Genomic DNA, 14,443 nt, shown 5'->3' on the forward strand with positions numbered 1-14,443 from the left:
TGCTCGCATTGCTATTGTGACCGTCCTTCACCTCCAATCCCCTTCTGCTAGCTGGCTTCCTGTCTGCCCATATTGCAATCGTTCTTCACCTCTTCACTTCAATAAAGATTGAAGATTTTCCCCTTAATCTGAATTCCTGACTCTGTCTGGTTTTAAATACGCGGACATCATACCTATTAGTAAATAGAAGTGCCACCTAAAGTTAGACATAAAAGATACTTGATGAATGTACTGGGTGAATGATAAAGAAACAGTTAGAGAAAGTTAAGGGTGGACAGAAAGGCTAATTTGAGATAGAACTGGCCAGGGATAGTTGGGAACAACTAGGAGTACAAAAGACAATTCAGATGTGTAGAGATGGACAGAGAAACAATTATAGATAACTAAGAGTGAACCATGAGATTGGTTGGGCACCATTAAAATTAACAAAAGAGTTGGGAGATGGAAGTAGTTAGAAGGGAAATTGTAAAAAAAAAAAAAAAAAAAAAAAAAACCCACACCCACCGGGCTAATGTTTGCACTCAAGGTTATTTCATGGAAAGTATTTTATAAAAGTTCTAGAAATGTGAGTTATTTATAGTGGCTAGAAACTGGAAATCGAATGGATGCCCATCAATTGGAGAATGGTTGAATAAATTGTGGTACATGTTATGGAATATTATTGTTCTGTAAGAAACGACCAGCAGGAGGATTTCAGAAAAGCCTGGAGAGACTTACATGAACTGATGCTGAGCAAAATGAGCAGGACCAACAATATTTATATGATGGTCAGTTCTGATGGACGTGGCCATCTTCAACAATGAGATGTACCAAATTAGTTCCAATTGTTTAATAATGAAGAGAACCAGCTACACCCAGCGAAAGAACTATGTGAAATGAGTGTGGACCACAACATGGCATTTCCACTCCTGTTTTTGTCCGCTTGCATTTTTGTTTTCCTTCTCAGGTTATTTTTAACCTTATTTCTAAATCCAATTTTTCTTGTGCAACAAAATAACTGTATAAATATGTATACATATATTGTTTAACATATACTTTAACATATTTAACATGTTTTAGTCTACCTGCCATCTAGGGGAAGGGGGTGGGGGGAAGAAGGAGAAAAGTTGGAACAGAAGGTTTTGCAAGGGTCGATGATGAAAAATTACCCATGCATATGTCTTGTAAATTAAAAAGTTATAATTTAAAAAAAACTATTAAAAAAAAAAAGAAATGTGAGTTATAATTATGGACAGAGGGAGCCAGTTGGTGATGGACAGAGAATAGCTGGGGTAGCTTGAGATAACGAGCTGCAGAAAGAGAAAGGGTATCAAAGAGGTTGGCAGGTGGAGGCGTGAGTACCTGAAACAACCTCAGAGGGGCAAGGGAAGGGGAAGCAGTGTTTGCCATGGACCAGAAAGATAGGACCCACCAGATGGCGCCCTGAAGGATGGGGAGCAGGATGCCTCGTTCCCCTCTTTTCCTCCCTGTTGGAGCCTGGGCACCCTGCCCAGGCTATTGCAGCGTTCTCCAAGTCGGCTCCTGGCAGCTGGGCGCATCGCCCTTTTAACTAGAGGAGTAGCCAGTTTTCTGCCCGCCCCGGCGTGATCGCGCGTATGCGCGCGCGCAGCCGGTTCCCCCCTCCCCTTCTCCCCCCACCCCTCTTTTCACCCGGGCGCCTGCTTGCTTGCTCGCTGGCTGTAGCCGCGGCGGCCGGGCGCAGCTGCGCGGCAGCTCTGCTCTCAGTGCCCTCAGTCTTTCGCACCTCCTCCCCCAGCCCCGGTGCAAGGGGCCTGGGGGGAAATCTCTCCAGGAGCCACCTCGTCCTAAGCTAGGCACTCGGGCGAGGAGACCTGGTCCTGGGAAGTAGAGGAGGAGGAGGAAGAGGAGGAGAAGGAAAAGGAAAAGGAAAAGGAGAAAGAGGAGGAGGAGGGGAGCCTAGGTAAGCGCTCGCGGCCCCAGAGCAACGTTGGGCCCGGGGAGCGGGTGTGGCGGGAAAGACCCCCGGCGTCTCTCCGAGAGACTGGAGTACAAGAAGGAGCAAGCCCAGGCCTCGCAGGCCTCGCCTCGGGGGGCCTCAGCAGCAGAATTCCTGGCGCATTATTCAGCGCGGGACTGGAGGCGAGGTGCGCTGGACAGGCGGCCCGGCCGGCCTGGGCACCCACTCCTAGGGCGCCGCAGTGTCCCGTTTTCCCCGTGAGCTACGTCCCCGCCGGGGCTGCCCCCAGTGGCTGGGGGAGGAAGTAGGGGCTTTGGAGTTGGCATTGATCGGGCAGGGCTGGGCACCCTGGTATTTCCCTCCTCGTTCTCCGGTTCTCTCTCCCGCCGCCCCCTCCCCCGTGCCGCCGGCGATCGCCCTCGGCCTCGCCTGCAGCCAGTGCTTCTCCCTGAATCTCCATCCCCCGGAGTTCTAGCTCTCTTACCCCAGTTCAGTCTTCTCCTTCCCTTTCTTCAGGCCCTATGCCTGGCTGCTTTGAGCACCATCCCTTCCTCCAAGCTCTGATTTATGCCCCACTTTCTACCCAGCCAAGAGGCCATTCTACTTTTCTTGTATCCTAGTGGAGCGAGCCCCCACTCTCAGCTTTGTTTATCCTCCTTAACTCAGTACCCAGCCCAGTGTCCCTGCTTTTCCTTTCCCCAGGGAGGAATTATAGGTCAGCACTATATTTCCGGAGGTAGCGGCTGGAATCTCACTTTGAGCTCTCTTTCTGTCAACGTCCATTCAGCTCTATTTCCCAATTTCTTCTCCCCTACCTCCCAAGCCCCAGCTTGTAGAACCGGAGGTAAAGCCCAACTCGAGGAAGACAGTAAATGGAGTCTTGGGAGTGAAGAGGAAAATCTCAGGATCAGTAACTCCTCTTGCCCTCCCTGCCCTTGTTCTCTGTGGGCGTAGGCTGGCTCAGTCTCTCTCCTCCCAGGGTGTAGTCACCAGCTCATCCACATTCCTGGGCTCCTGCTTGACACCTTCCAGACCTTAGATGCTGGGGTCCTAGATCGGGGAGTGGAGTTGGGCTGTTTCCTTTTTTGAGGACCCAAACTCCTTTTTATTGATTCTTCCTCCTTCCCCCTCTCCCATGAGGAACCCAGTATCATCTTTACTCATTCTTGGTAAGAACATCATCCCTTTTCTCTAGAGAATTGCAGGGAAACAGGATGGCACCACCTTCCCAATCTCATTGTCCTTGGAAGGAACAGCTGGGATACTAGGGACAGGTGGGTTTGAAAAATCTCAAAACAATAGTAGGTGATGTTTGGATCCCGGATTCTGGGTGCTGACCCTCAAAGCCTGAAGACTTCTCACCTTTATTTTTCTACATTTGCATTTAGAGATGGGCAGGTTTTATATATATATAATTTATATATAATCCAATGTACATTGCTAGTACCTTTTCACTGAGATTACCTTCAATTTATCCTATATATCTTGTATATGTATAATTGTTTGTATATTGCCTTTGTTATTAGAATGTGAACTCCTTAATGATAAAGACTTTTTTTCCTTTTATGTCCTCAGGGCTTAGCACAATATTGATTAATAAATGATTATCAACTGATTAAGCAGATGGGGTCAGAATTCTTCAGTGTAGGAAATTAGTTACAGATTTCTCATTGTTTTTCTCAGTTTCTTCTCATCTCCCATTTTCTACCTACCTCAGAACTCTTCTCCATTTTAATTTCTCTATGTCCTGTCCTAGTTACTCCCTTATGTTTGATTATATTTTTCATTACTACTTCTCATTCATTCCCACTCCCAAACTGTGTCTTCCACTTACCCTTTATCTGAGGAGTCTGTATCCTACCCTTTATTAGTGGATTTAGGATAGTTCTCCAAGTTTTTGGTTTCATCTTGGACAAAACTCACCTACATAGTTAGGCATTTAATTATCTCCTCCACTATCCTTCTACTATTTTGGCTATGCCTTCTAACTAGAACCTAGGGATTTCAGGGGGCTTCATCCAATATTCCCTACAGCCCAATGTTATCATTTATCCCCTATAGCCTAGGAGCTACCAGGCCCAAAACAAAGGATGGGGCCCCCCTTACAAGGGCCAGCGGCAGCCAGAGGCAACACAGTATTCCCAACCTGGGGCCAGGACACCAGGTAACAAGCTTGGGAGTTGGAGGGGAGAAAGATATATAGGGCAAAGGAAAGCTAGGGTTGGAAGATGGAAGTGGGTTTCTGAGTGTGTGTATTGCTGGAAGGTTGGGAAAAGTAGGAGATATTTGGGTCTTTCAGGGGGGATGGAATGGTGGAATGGAAGTCTTTTGTTACCTCTTCTTTTCTTGGTGCTACCTGTACCATCTTCCCCTTCCGTTTTCCAGCTGAGTGGGGCGGGAGTCTCTAGGGCCATGGCAGGTGCCTCAGTGAAGGTTGCTGTGAGGGTACGACCCTTTAACGCCCGAGAGAGCAGCCATGATGCCAAGTGTGTGGTCAGCATGCAGGGCAACACCACCTGTGAGTGAGTCCCAGGGGCATTGGCAGGGATTTCTGGGATTGGGGGAAGGCTGGAGGACATTGGACATGCCCATTAGAGGAACTGGGAGGGTTTTAGGTGAGCATAGAGTAGGGGTGGGAGCAACCCTTTTCTCTTGTGTGTTCTCTGGGCCATGGGGGGGGGAGGGAAGGGAATAAGGAATGTTGGCCTCCAGCCCTGGTTGCCCAATCAGGGAGGCAGCTCAGTGGGGAGGCAGGTCTTAGGGAGCCAAAATTAGCTCTAGTGACTAGAGGGGGTTGGGGAATCTTAAATGGGAGCTGTGATCTGGGGCAGAGGGTTCCTGGTTCCCTGATCCAATGGCTGAGGCTCTGTGGGAGAAGAGTTCTGGAGTTTGGAGCCCAGTCCTGTCCTTACCTCATTTCCTTTTGTTAGCTATCACTAACCCCAAGCAAAGCAAGGATGCTCCCAAAAGCTTCACCTTTGATTACTCCTACTGGTCCCACACCTCGGTAAGATTACTTATTTGGTAGGGAAGGGGAGACTGCAGGGGAAGATTTGAGGGGTGGGGAGTAGGGTAGTGAGGAAGGCTTGGGAAAGGCAGGGGGTGTGGTTAGATTCTTGGGTTCTGGGTAGGGAATGGGGACTGGGAGAGAAGATTCTTGAGTCCTGAATACTGAAGACCAAAACAACTAGTTCTCATCTCTTCCTTGCCCTGATACCTTATTTCTTTATTCTTGAATCTTCTCAGGCAGAGGACCCTCAGTTTGCATCTCAGCTTCAAGTGTATCAGGATATTGGAGAAGAGATGCTGCTTCATGCCTTTGAGGGCTATAATGTCTGCATCTTTGCCTATGGACAGACAGGCGCTGGGAAATCCTATACCATGATGGGGCGGCAGGAGCCTGGACAGCAAGGCATTGTGCCTCAGGTATATCCCTCAGATAGTCTAGGGAGAAGTAAAATGGGAGATCTCTGGGTCCCTGAGAGAAGTCAATGGCAAAGGACACAAATATCTGGTCTGAGGAAGGAAGGAAGGATTCAGGGTCAAGGGAGAGCCTAAAGATTAGAGGTTTAGAAAGCTTGGACCCAAGGGATTCTTGAGAGTTTAGAAAGTACTTAGGCTTATGATGGAAGGAGAGCCTGGACTAGCTAGATGGGAAAAGAAGACTGGCTATTAGAACTAGGTTCCTTTTCTCGATTAGAGTGGCCTGGAGAAGTCTGACCCTTGTTCCCCTCTACCCCCCCCCCCCCTTTTTTTTTTTTTTTTTTGGTTCCTCTTTTCTTCAGCTCTGTGAGGACCTCTTCTCTCGAGTTAGTGAGAACCAGAATGCTCAGTTGTCCTACTCTGTGGAGGTGAGAAAGGGACTCAGAGGAATTAAATGCCTGAATCCCTGGGGGACGCAGAACTGGGTTAGGTGGGATAGAGAAACAAATTAAAACCAGCCTCACACATGGATTATTATACCCTCTGCTCCAGGTGAGCTACATGGAGATCTATTGTGAGCGTGTACGGGACCTTTTGAACCCCAAGAGTAGGGGGGGTCTGCGGGTACGAGAGCACCCCATCTTGGGCCCCTATGTTCAGGACCTGTCCAAGCTGGCAGTTACCTCCTATGCTGACATCGCTGACTTAATGGACTGTGGCAACAAGGCCCGGTGAGGAATGGTAGGGCCTGGGAGTCTGAGGGGAATAGCACTGGAAGGGGAGGAAGTTTGGGCCTGAAACTCTAAATGCCTGAATCCCAGGAAGAAGCCTAGGGCTGATGAAGCTGGATCATTGGATCCCTGAATCCCAATCTTCTCTTTTTCCCTTTCTTTAGGACGGTGGCTGCCACCAACATGAATGAGACCAGCAGCCGTTCTCATGCTGTCTTCACTATTGTTTTTACTCAGCGTTGTCATGACCAATTCTCAGGACTAGACACAGAGAAGGTAGCATTTTCTGTCTCCCCTCTGGGTTTCTCACTTTTTGCTCTTGAACCTAAGACCCATTGCTTTTTCTCTCAGGGTAGGGATACCACCTTTCCCTACTTTATTGGATAAAGTATGTCACTTTGATTCTGATCATCTTTCCTCCAATTTCTACCACTTCCTTCAAAAAGAAAAAATAAATAATATATCTATTTAAATCATTGTCCAAGATTCTGCTGAGTAGTTCTATCATGTTTCCTCATTATTTTTGTCTCCTATGTTTTTTCCCCTGGGCTAATTCATCACTTCCTGTTTCTTCTTTTAACTTTTAACCTCCAGGTCAGTAAAATTAGTTTGGTGGATCTGGCTGGGAGTGAACGAGCTGATTCTTCAGGGGCGCGGGGCATGAGGCTGAAGGTGAGAAGGAACTTGGAGATGTTATAGGAAGAGATCCATTTCTGATAATATGGAGTGAGGAATCTGGAAGAATGTGGGGGTGGAGGAGATGTTCTGCTGAGGGGCTGGGAGGAATTATTCAGAGGCCACCTCATTGCTCATTTTCTTCTCCCTTTCCAGGAAGGTGCCAATATAAATAAGTCCCTGACCACTTTAGGAAAAGTGATCTCAGCCCTAGCAGAAATGGTGAGACCTGGATCATTAATGGCAGAAAGAGGGATTTATACTGGTGAAAGAGTTCCCATCTCATCCTACCTTGCACTATTTGTTGTTGTTGTTGTTGTTGTTGTCTCCTCTAGCAATCAAAGAAGCGGAAATCAGATTTCATCCCTTATAGGGATTCTGTGCTCACGTGGCTGCTAAAGGAGAATTTAGGTGAGAGCTCTTATGCCTTGGCTTTTTTTATGTTACTACCTCCCCTTGTGTTGATCTGATTATGGCATTGATTATTCTTTGCACTGCTACCCTATAACCACTTAGTCACTTCATGCTTCCCACTAACTTCATGACCTTTGCAGGGACTTCACACTTCTCTCATTGCTGCCAAGATCTGCTATTAATTTCATAATTCTCTCATTCTTCATTCCCTAAGTGCCCTGTCCTACCATGGTTCTCATTTTCTAGGTAATCACTGTGTTCTAGGTAACTTCTTATACATACTTTCGGCCATTTTGACTCCTGTTGAAATTCAACCTCATTGGTTCTTCTAATTTATTTCCAGGAGGAAATTCACGCACAGCAATGATTGCTGCTTTGAGCCCTGCAGATATCAACTATGAAGAGACACTCAGCACCCTCAGGTTGGGATTCTGGGACACTGAAAGCATCAGATGGACAGGAAGGGGAAGCCAGGGACCTAGGGGATAGTTGCTTAGGACCTTGATTTAAGGGCTCTGTAGTGCCCTTCCTATATCTTTAGACATGTTGATTGATTGGAAGAGATGGAGAAGCAGACAGACAGACCATAAAAGGGAGCTGGCTGAAGTCTAGGCTTCCCTGACCCTCCATCCCTGCCTCAGATATGCAGACCGTACCAAGCAGATCCGCTGTAATGCAGTTATCAATGAAGACCCTAATGCACGGCTGATCAGAGAGCTACAAGAGGAGGTAGCCCGGCTCCGAGACCTGCTGCTGGCCCAAGGGCTCTCAGCCTCTGCTCTGGGAGGTATAAGGGACTGGGAGGTTGGGAGCTGGGTTTCCATCTTATCTGCCATCAGGTTCCTCACCTGTATGTGGTTAGGGTATTCCTTAATGTTGGTGTTTTGGATGAATTCAATTCAACAAATATTTATTATTAAATGTTTACTTATTACTTAGATAATGAAGAGCTAGGAGAGATGTTCATAAAACTTGTTAAGTAGAACAAAGTTCATAGCTAATACCATGGAGAGAATCAGGATTCAGAATTATCTTGATAGATCAGAATTCTGGGACCAAGCCAGCAAGACAGTATAGGGGGAAATGGAAATTCCTATAGTTAAGTTTAAAAAATTACTATTATAAGTATAGAGACTTGGCTTGGCAGCAGTTATTAAATAAAGAGTTGGGAATTTCAGAACTGTAGGAAGTCTAGATCATAGGAAAGTTCTCTAATATATTCCATACTGGTCAGATAATATCTCTAATGTATTCTATTTTGAGTTGTTTTTAAAGAAAAGTTGATAAGTTGGAACATGATTAGAAGAAAAGATTAAGGGGGTATACAGAATTGTCTTATTCTTTATACAAACCACAATGTTGACAATAATGACCAACAGCTGGTATTTGTAAAACATTTTTAACGTTTGCCAAGCACCTTACAATTAATATCTTATTTAAATCTCTGTAACTATCTCCATTTTACATATGAAAACACTGAGGCAAGCAGAGGTTAAGTGAAATGATCTGGGTTACATAGCCAAGTGTCATATAGGATTTGAACTTGCATCTTTCTGACTACTAGAGAGGTCTTGTACCCTATCTTCTGTGCCACTCAGTTGATATAATCATTCCCATCTCTGACCTTAAAGAACATGAAAGATAACCATGTGGGAGGGAAAGTAGGTTTGTTTCCTATTGTTTTCGAGGGTAGAACTGATGGATGAAATATTAACAAGGGATATTTAGTCTCAGTATGGAATGGATGGATTGAACTACTTAATGAGGTGGTCAGTGAATTCTGTTCTTGAAGATGTTCAAGTGGTGTGGAGGAACATCATTTCTTTTCCCTATCCTCACTCCAAACTTTCCCTTGTACCAAAATTTACTGTTTCTTTTAAGGACATTCAACACCATCTTTTTTATTTGGATTCATCCCTCATTCTTATATTCAATCAGTTGCGAAGTAGTGGTGATATTACCTTCTTTAGTCTATCTCTGTCATTTTTTTTTTAAATAGCTTTTTATTTACAAGACATGTGAATGGGTAATTTTTCATCATTGACCCTTGCAAAACCTTCTGTTCCAACTTTTCCCTTCCTTCACCCCATTCCCTCCCCAGATGGGAGGTAGACTAATACATGCTAAATGTTAAAGTATATGTTAAACAATGTATGTATACATATCTATACAGTTATTTTGTTCCACAAGAAAAATCAGATTTAGAAATAAAGTTAAAAATAACCTGAGAAGGAAAACAAAAATGCAAGAGGACAAAAACAGCAATGGAAAAGCCATGTTGTGGTCCACACTCATTTCCCATAGTTCTTTCATTGGGTGTAGCTGGTTCTCTTCATTATTGAACAATTGGAACTGATTTGGTTCATCTCATTGTTGAAGAGAGCCATGTCCATCAGAACTGATCATCATATAGTATTGTTGTGGAAATGTATAATCTCCTGGTCCTGCTCATTTCACTCAGCATCAGTTCATGTAAGTCTCTCCAGGCCTTTCTGAAATCCTCCTGCTGGTCATTTCTTACAGAACAATAATATTCCATAACATTCATATACCACAACTTATTTAGCCATTCTCCATTTGATGGGCATCCACTCAATTTCCAGTTTCTAGCCACTACAAAGAGGGCTGCCACAAACAGATCCCTTTCCCTTCTTTAGTATCTCTTTGGGATATAAGCCCAGTAGTAATACTGCTGGATCAAAGGGTATGCCTTGTCCTTGTTTCAATATAATTGTTGTCCTAGTTCAGGGCCCCAGGGCCTCATCCCATGTTGCCCAAACCATTAAAATAACCTCTTAATTGGTTTTTCTGCCTCCTCTCTTGCCTCTTCAATTCATCTTCCACAAAATTACCAAAATAATCTTAGATTGTAGGTATTCTCCTATTTTTATTTTAAATGTTTTCTTATTTTTAGGAGGCAATATGAACATTTCAGTCTGGCATTTAAAGCCCCCCATAACTTGGTACCAACATATTCTAGACTTGATGACTCATATTACTCTTTAGTATTCTCAGTTGTAGCTAAACTGGCCCTCTAGCTATTCTTTGAATTTAATGTGCCATTTCTTATTTTTATTCCTTGTCACAAGCTATCCTCTAGTCCTGGAATGTTCACCTCCCTCCTCTTTCTTAGAATCTTTATTGTCTAGCTCAGATGATCTGGAAACCTTGCCTCCTTTTTCTAGTTTGTGCTTCAGATTACTTTGTATTTATTTACTTTATCTTTGGACATGTACCTGCCCAATAAAACAAAGGCTCTTTGAGGGCAAAGAGTCTCTGTATCATTCCTGCTGTGTAGTACTTAAGAGTTTCATATACTGAATTGTTAATGAATAGTTGTAGGAAGGATTTTTGCTCTGGAGTAGATGTTTTCTAAACTCTTTTATTTCTGTAACATTCCATGATTCTAGATGTCTTTTTCTTTGTATTTCATATTTTTTTAAAGACTCATTCTCTTTTGCCTCTTTCTCTGCCCCAGTTGCAAAGTTAGAAAAGGGAAGCTGTGAAACTGGCTTGCCTGCTCTGCCATCCCCACCTGCCCCAGACTCACCTTTGAATACCCCACTTCACAATGGGGAGTTGGAGTCATCATTTTCTTCTAATGCTGAGCCCCATATTGGACCTGAGGAAGCTATGGAGAGACTACAGGTAAGAAACCTGGAGACTCATCAGCTGCTGGGAAAGCAATTTTGAGAATACCACAGTTTCTTGGAGTGGGAAGGAGCTCTGAGGCTTTATGTGTTTGAGAGATATTCATGAGAGATAGTTGTCAGGGGATGTGCTGACCCATTGTCTCTTTGGATCCAGGAGACAGAAAAGATCATTGCAGAGCTGAATGAAACTTGGGAGGAGAAACTACGTAAGACGGAAGCTCTAAGAATGGAGAGGTATGGGATTGTGATGTCTTTGGTTACCTAGGTTTTCAGAAAGGGAAGAATGAGGGATTGGGTTATTTGTCCCTATGGAGAAGGAAAAGCAAAGGAAGAGTGAAAGGGAAGCAATATGAACATCTCTTTTCCTTACCCACAGAGAAGCATTGCTGGCAGAGATGGGTGTAGCTGTACGAGAAGATGGGGGGACTGTGGGCGTCTTTTCCCCCAAGAAGGTGAGGAGACCAGGTGAAGAGTCAAAGGGAAGTCTACAGTAATGAGGGGAAGAGCGGTAGGGTTGGTGGGCAAAAGAAATATTTATATTTGATTGTGTTGTCTCCCCTTGTGATCTGTCCCTCTGGTATCACTAACCTTTCTCCCTTTTTTTCTTTGTTTCTTCCCACACAATCTCATCTCTATCTTTTACCTCCATTCTCAGTTACTTAAATTATCTCTGTGTCTCACTCTATAGGGGCCTGCAGAAGTCAGCCATTTATAAAATACCTACTATATACCAGGAACTGGGATTGCAAGGACAAAGGTAGAAATCTCCTTTTGGGAATTCAAGGACAAATCCTACCCATGAGGAAACATATCCTAATGCAGGAGATAAGTTAAACATATAAATATGTACAACATAAATATAAAATGAATAAATACAAAGTAGCTAAGTACCAGCATGATTTGGGAGAAAAACATCAATTGGAGGGCTAGGAAAAGCTTCTTGCAGAAGATGGTGTTTGAGATACACATCTTAACAGAAGAAAGATTCTTTGGCGCCAGAGAAGAGAAATCAGGTGTGGGATAAGGCAATGCAGAGGCACGGATGTGAGAGACAGTTTATCATGTGTAAAGAAAAGAGAAAAGGTCAGTATGGCAGGACTACAGCATGAGGGGAAATGATGTCCAGTGAGGCTGAAAAGATTTGTATATAGCTTTTAAAAGCTAACCAGAAGGTGATGGGTTTTTGTTTTTATCTTGGAGACAGTAGGAAGCCATCAGGAGCAAACCTAGTATAGTATTAAGAACTTACTTTGGCAGCAGTGTGTAGGATGTTGGTGGTAAGAAATTTGTGAAAGGAGGCCAGCTAGGAGAGTGTTGGAATAATGTAGCAGGACCGAATAAGGGCTTGAACTAGAAGTGGAAAGAAAGATGTGATAGAAAAAGTGTGGAAGTAGAAATGGTAAGATGGCAACTGATTAGCTATCTAGGATTAGATAGAATGAGGAGTTCAACATGATGCTAAAGTTATGAACCATGAGATTTAGTAATTAAAAGAGATTATTGACGACATTGCTGAGAATATTTTCATTTGAGTGATGAGGTCAGAAGCCACAATGCAAAAAGGTGTAAGTGAAAAGAAAAATCGGAGGCAACAAAATATAAACAGTTTTTTCTAGGAGTTTGTCTGATAAAAGGGAGACAAGATGTAATATGGCTTGAGGGATGGTAGGGCCTACCATTCTATGTAATATATAAAAGTTGTTTTTTTTTTTTTTTAAAGATAAAGGAGAGGTACTTAAATATATTGTTGAAGGCAGTAGGAAAGGAGGCATCTCTTAAGAGCTTATAGTTTGCTTAAAGAGACAAGACTAATGAACATTAAGATTATGTCAAATTGTATAGTTCTGATTCTGAAGATTCAGAAAAAGACAAGATTTCTGGATGCTAGCATAGTCAATTAATGCTTCATGGAAGGAGAAATTGAGTTAAATTTTTAAGAATGAGAAGTAGTTGTATAGGCAGAGTAAAATGGGAGAAAACACTGCAGTCTTCTAATATTCACTGAATAAAGACATTCGATTGAATTTAAGACATTTCAGTATAGTAAATGTAAAAGTAGAAATGGAATTATCTTGGTTTGTGTACAGAATCCTGAAGAGACTAATGTGGGGCAGATATTTCATACTGGAGAGTTGGGATTATTCATCTAAAATTGGAAGACTAATTCCAGGTTAAACAGTTTGGGCTTGATAACAAGGGGCAGGGAGAGGTTCTAAAGCAAGGGAGGGACATGATGAAGACATGAAAGACTATGAAATGATTTGGGAATATCATCCCAAATGGCCTCAGAGGGCTGGAGTTGGAATAAATAGAAATTGCAAAGAGGCAAATCTATGTCTAATGTCAGGGAAAGCTTTTAACATTAGAACTGTTCTGTAATTAAAAAGAGGAGGTACACTCTTCTCTGGTGATCTTTACATACAATTTAAAGGATGATTTGTTAGTTATCACTCCTTTTGAGTTAGGATTGGATTAGATTGTATTAGGGACCCTTCTGAATCTAAAATTCTGACTATGAGGTTAAGTTTTAGGAAGATTAGTCTAGCAACCATATGCAGGATACACTAGAAAGAAAGAGATAATAGAAATGGAGACCATACAAAATTATCAACTTATAGAATTCAAGCAATGGAAGGTTATTATACCTAACTTTCAGTTGACCATCGCCTTCAGTTGCTTTAGCAAATGATTTCAAAGGCCTTGTCTAGCCTGTTGTCCAGATGTTCCCTATCCCTTTTAAGGAAAGGAAGCCTTTTCTTCTCTTAAATTTTTTTTTTTGCTGTTTTTCCTTTTTGTTTGATTATATTTATTTGCTTATTGTCTCACTCATTAGATTGTGATCTCCTTGCTGCCTTTTCAAAACTCTCTTTGCATCCCCAGTGCTTAGCACAATGCTTGGCACATAGTTGGCTCTTAATTGACTGACTGGCTTGAAGGTTTGCAAAGTGCTTTACATACATTATTCAATTTAAACCTTACCATAACTCTTTGGGGGTAGATAATACTTAGTGTTATTTTGCATTTCAGGAAATAAAGACCCAGAGAGGTTAGGTAATTTGCCTAAGTGTCCAAAGTAAGATCTGAACTCAGACCTTCCTGGATTTCAAGTTGAGCCTTTCAATCAGCATGGCCAGCCTGCCTTTCAATGATAGAGAGCTTAAAAAACCAAGTCCAATAGTTGGAATTAATCAGATCCCTGTCAAAGAAGGGGACATTCTCAAGATGGGGTGGTCAACAATGCTGCATGCCACATAGATGTCGAGAAGCAAAAGGACTAAGAGATGACAAGAAGGAAGTCATCGTTAGTGTCTGAGAGAACTGTTTCAAAAAAGTATAGGGGCAGCAGTGAGGCTTAATGATTACAAGAATCAGCAAATGAATTTGTGTGTGGGGGACTTTAAATGAGCCTTCTTTAGGAGGTGCGAGATTGACGGGTTTACTTTTTTTTTTTTCCCAGTCACTTGTGAGAGTGAATATGTTAGAGGGGGAATTAATTAATTGAGGAACCCTAGGTTCAAAACCCATATCTTATACTTATTTCCTTTGTGATCTGGGGCAAATCACTTAACTATCCCAGACTTGTTTCCTCTTGAAATGAGAGGGTTGGATTGGACAACCTCACAACTATT

At 43.0% G+C, this 14,443-nt stretch overlaps 1 protein-coding gene across 4 annotated transcripts in view; it reads left to right on the forward strand.

Moving 5' to 3' along the window:
- Positions 1-1,650: 1,650 nt before the first annotated feature.
- Positions 1,651-14,443, forward strand: part of KIF1C (kinesin family member 1C) — a 31,656-nt gene continuing 18,863 nt past the window's right edge. For 2 of the 4 annotated variants that reach the window (XR_007953437.1, XM_051995943.1), the window contains exons 1-16: positions 1,651-1,921; positions 3,980-4,082; positions 4,304-4,436; positions 4,849-4,925; positions 5,165-5,344; positions 5,704-5,769; positions 5,894-6,072; positions 6,237-6,348; positions 6,667-6,744; positions 6,904-6,969; positions 7,083-7,158; positions 7,505-7,583; positions 7,803-7,948; positions 10,640-10,809; positions 10,969-11,048; positions 11,191-11,266. Coding sequence is in view for 3 of the 4 variants with exons in the window: in XM_051995943.1 (XP_051851903.1) it covers positions 4,331-4,436; positions 4,849-4,925; positions 5,165-5,344; positions 5,704-5,769; positions 5,894-6,072; positions 6,237-6,348; positions 6,667-6,744; positions 6,904-6,969; positions 7,083-7,158; positions 7,505-7,583; positions 7,803-7,948; positions 10,640-10,809; positions 10,969-11,048; positions 11,191-11,266 (1,491 nt within the window). In the remaining variant the exon portion in view is untranslated. Of the gene's footprint in view, positions 1,922-3,113; positions 3,193-3,979; positions 4,083-4,303; positions 4,441-4,848; positions 4,926-5,164; positions 5,345-5,703; positions 5,770-5,893; positions 6,073-6,236; positions 6,349-6,666; positions 6,745-6,903; positions 6,970-7,082; positions 7,159-7,504; positions 7,584-7,802; positions 7,949-10,639; positions 10,810-10,968; positions 11,049-11,190; positions 11,267-14,443 lie in introns of those variants that run through there. The other 2 variants (XM_051995944.1, XM_051995945.1) reach the window with 2 other exon arrangements.

Source organism: Antechinus flavipes, chromosome 4 (genome assembly GCF_016432865.1).
Source record: "Antechinus flavipes isolate AdamAnt ecotype Samford, QLD, Australia chromosome 4, AdamAnt_v2, whole genome shotgun sequence".
NCBI lineage: Eukaryota > Metazoa > Chordata > Mammalia > Dasyuromorphia > Dasyuridae > Antechinus > Antechinus flavipes.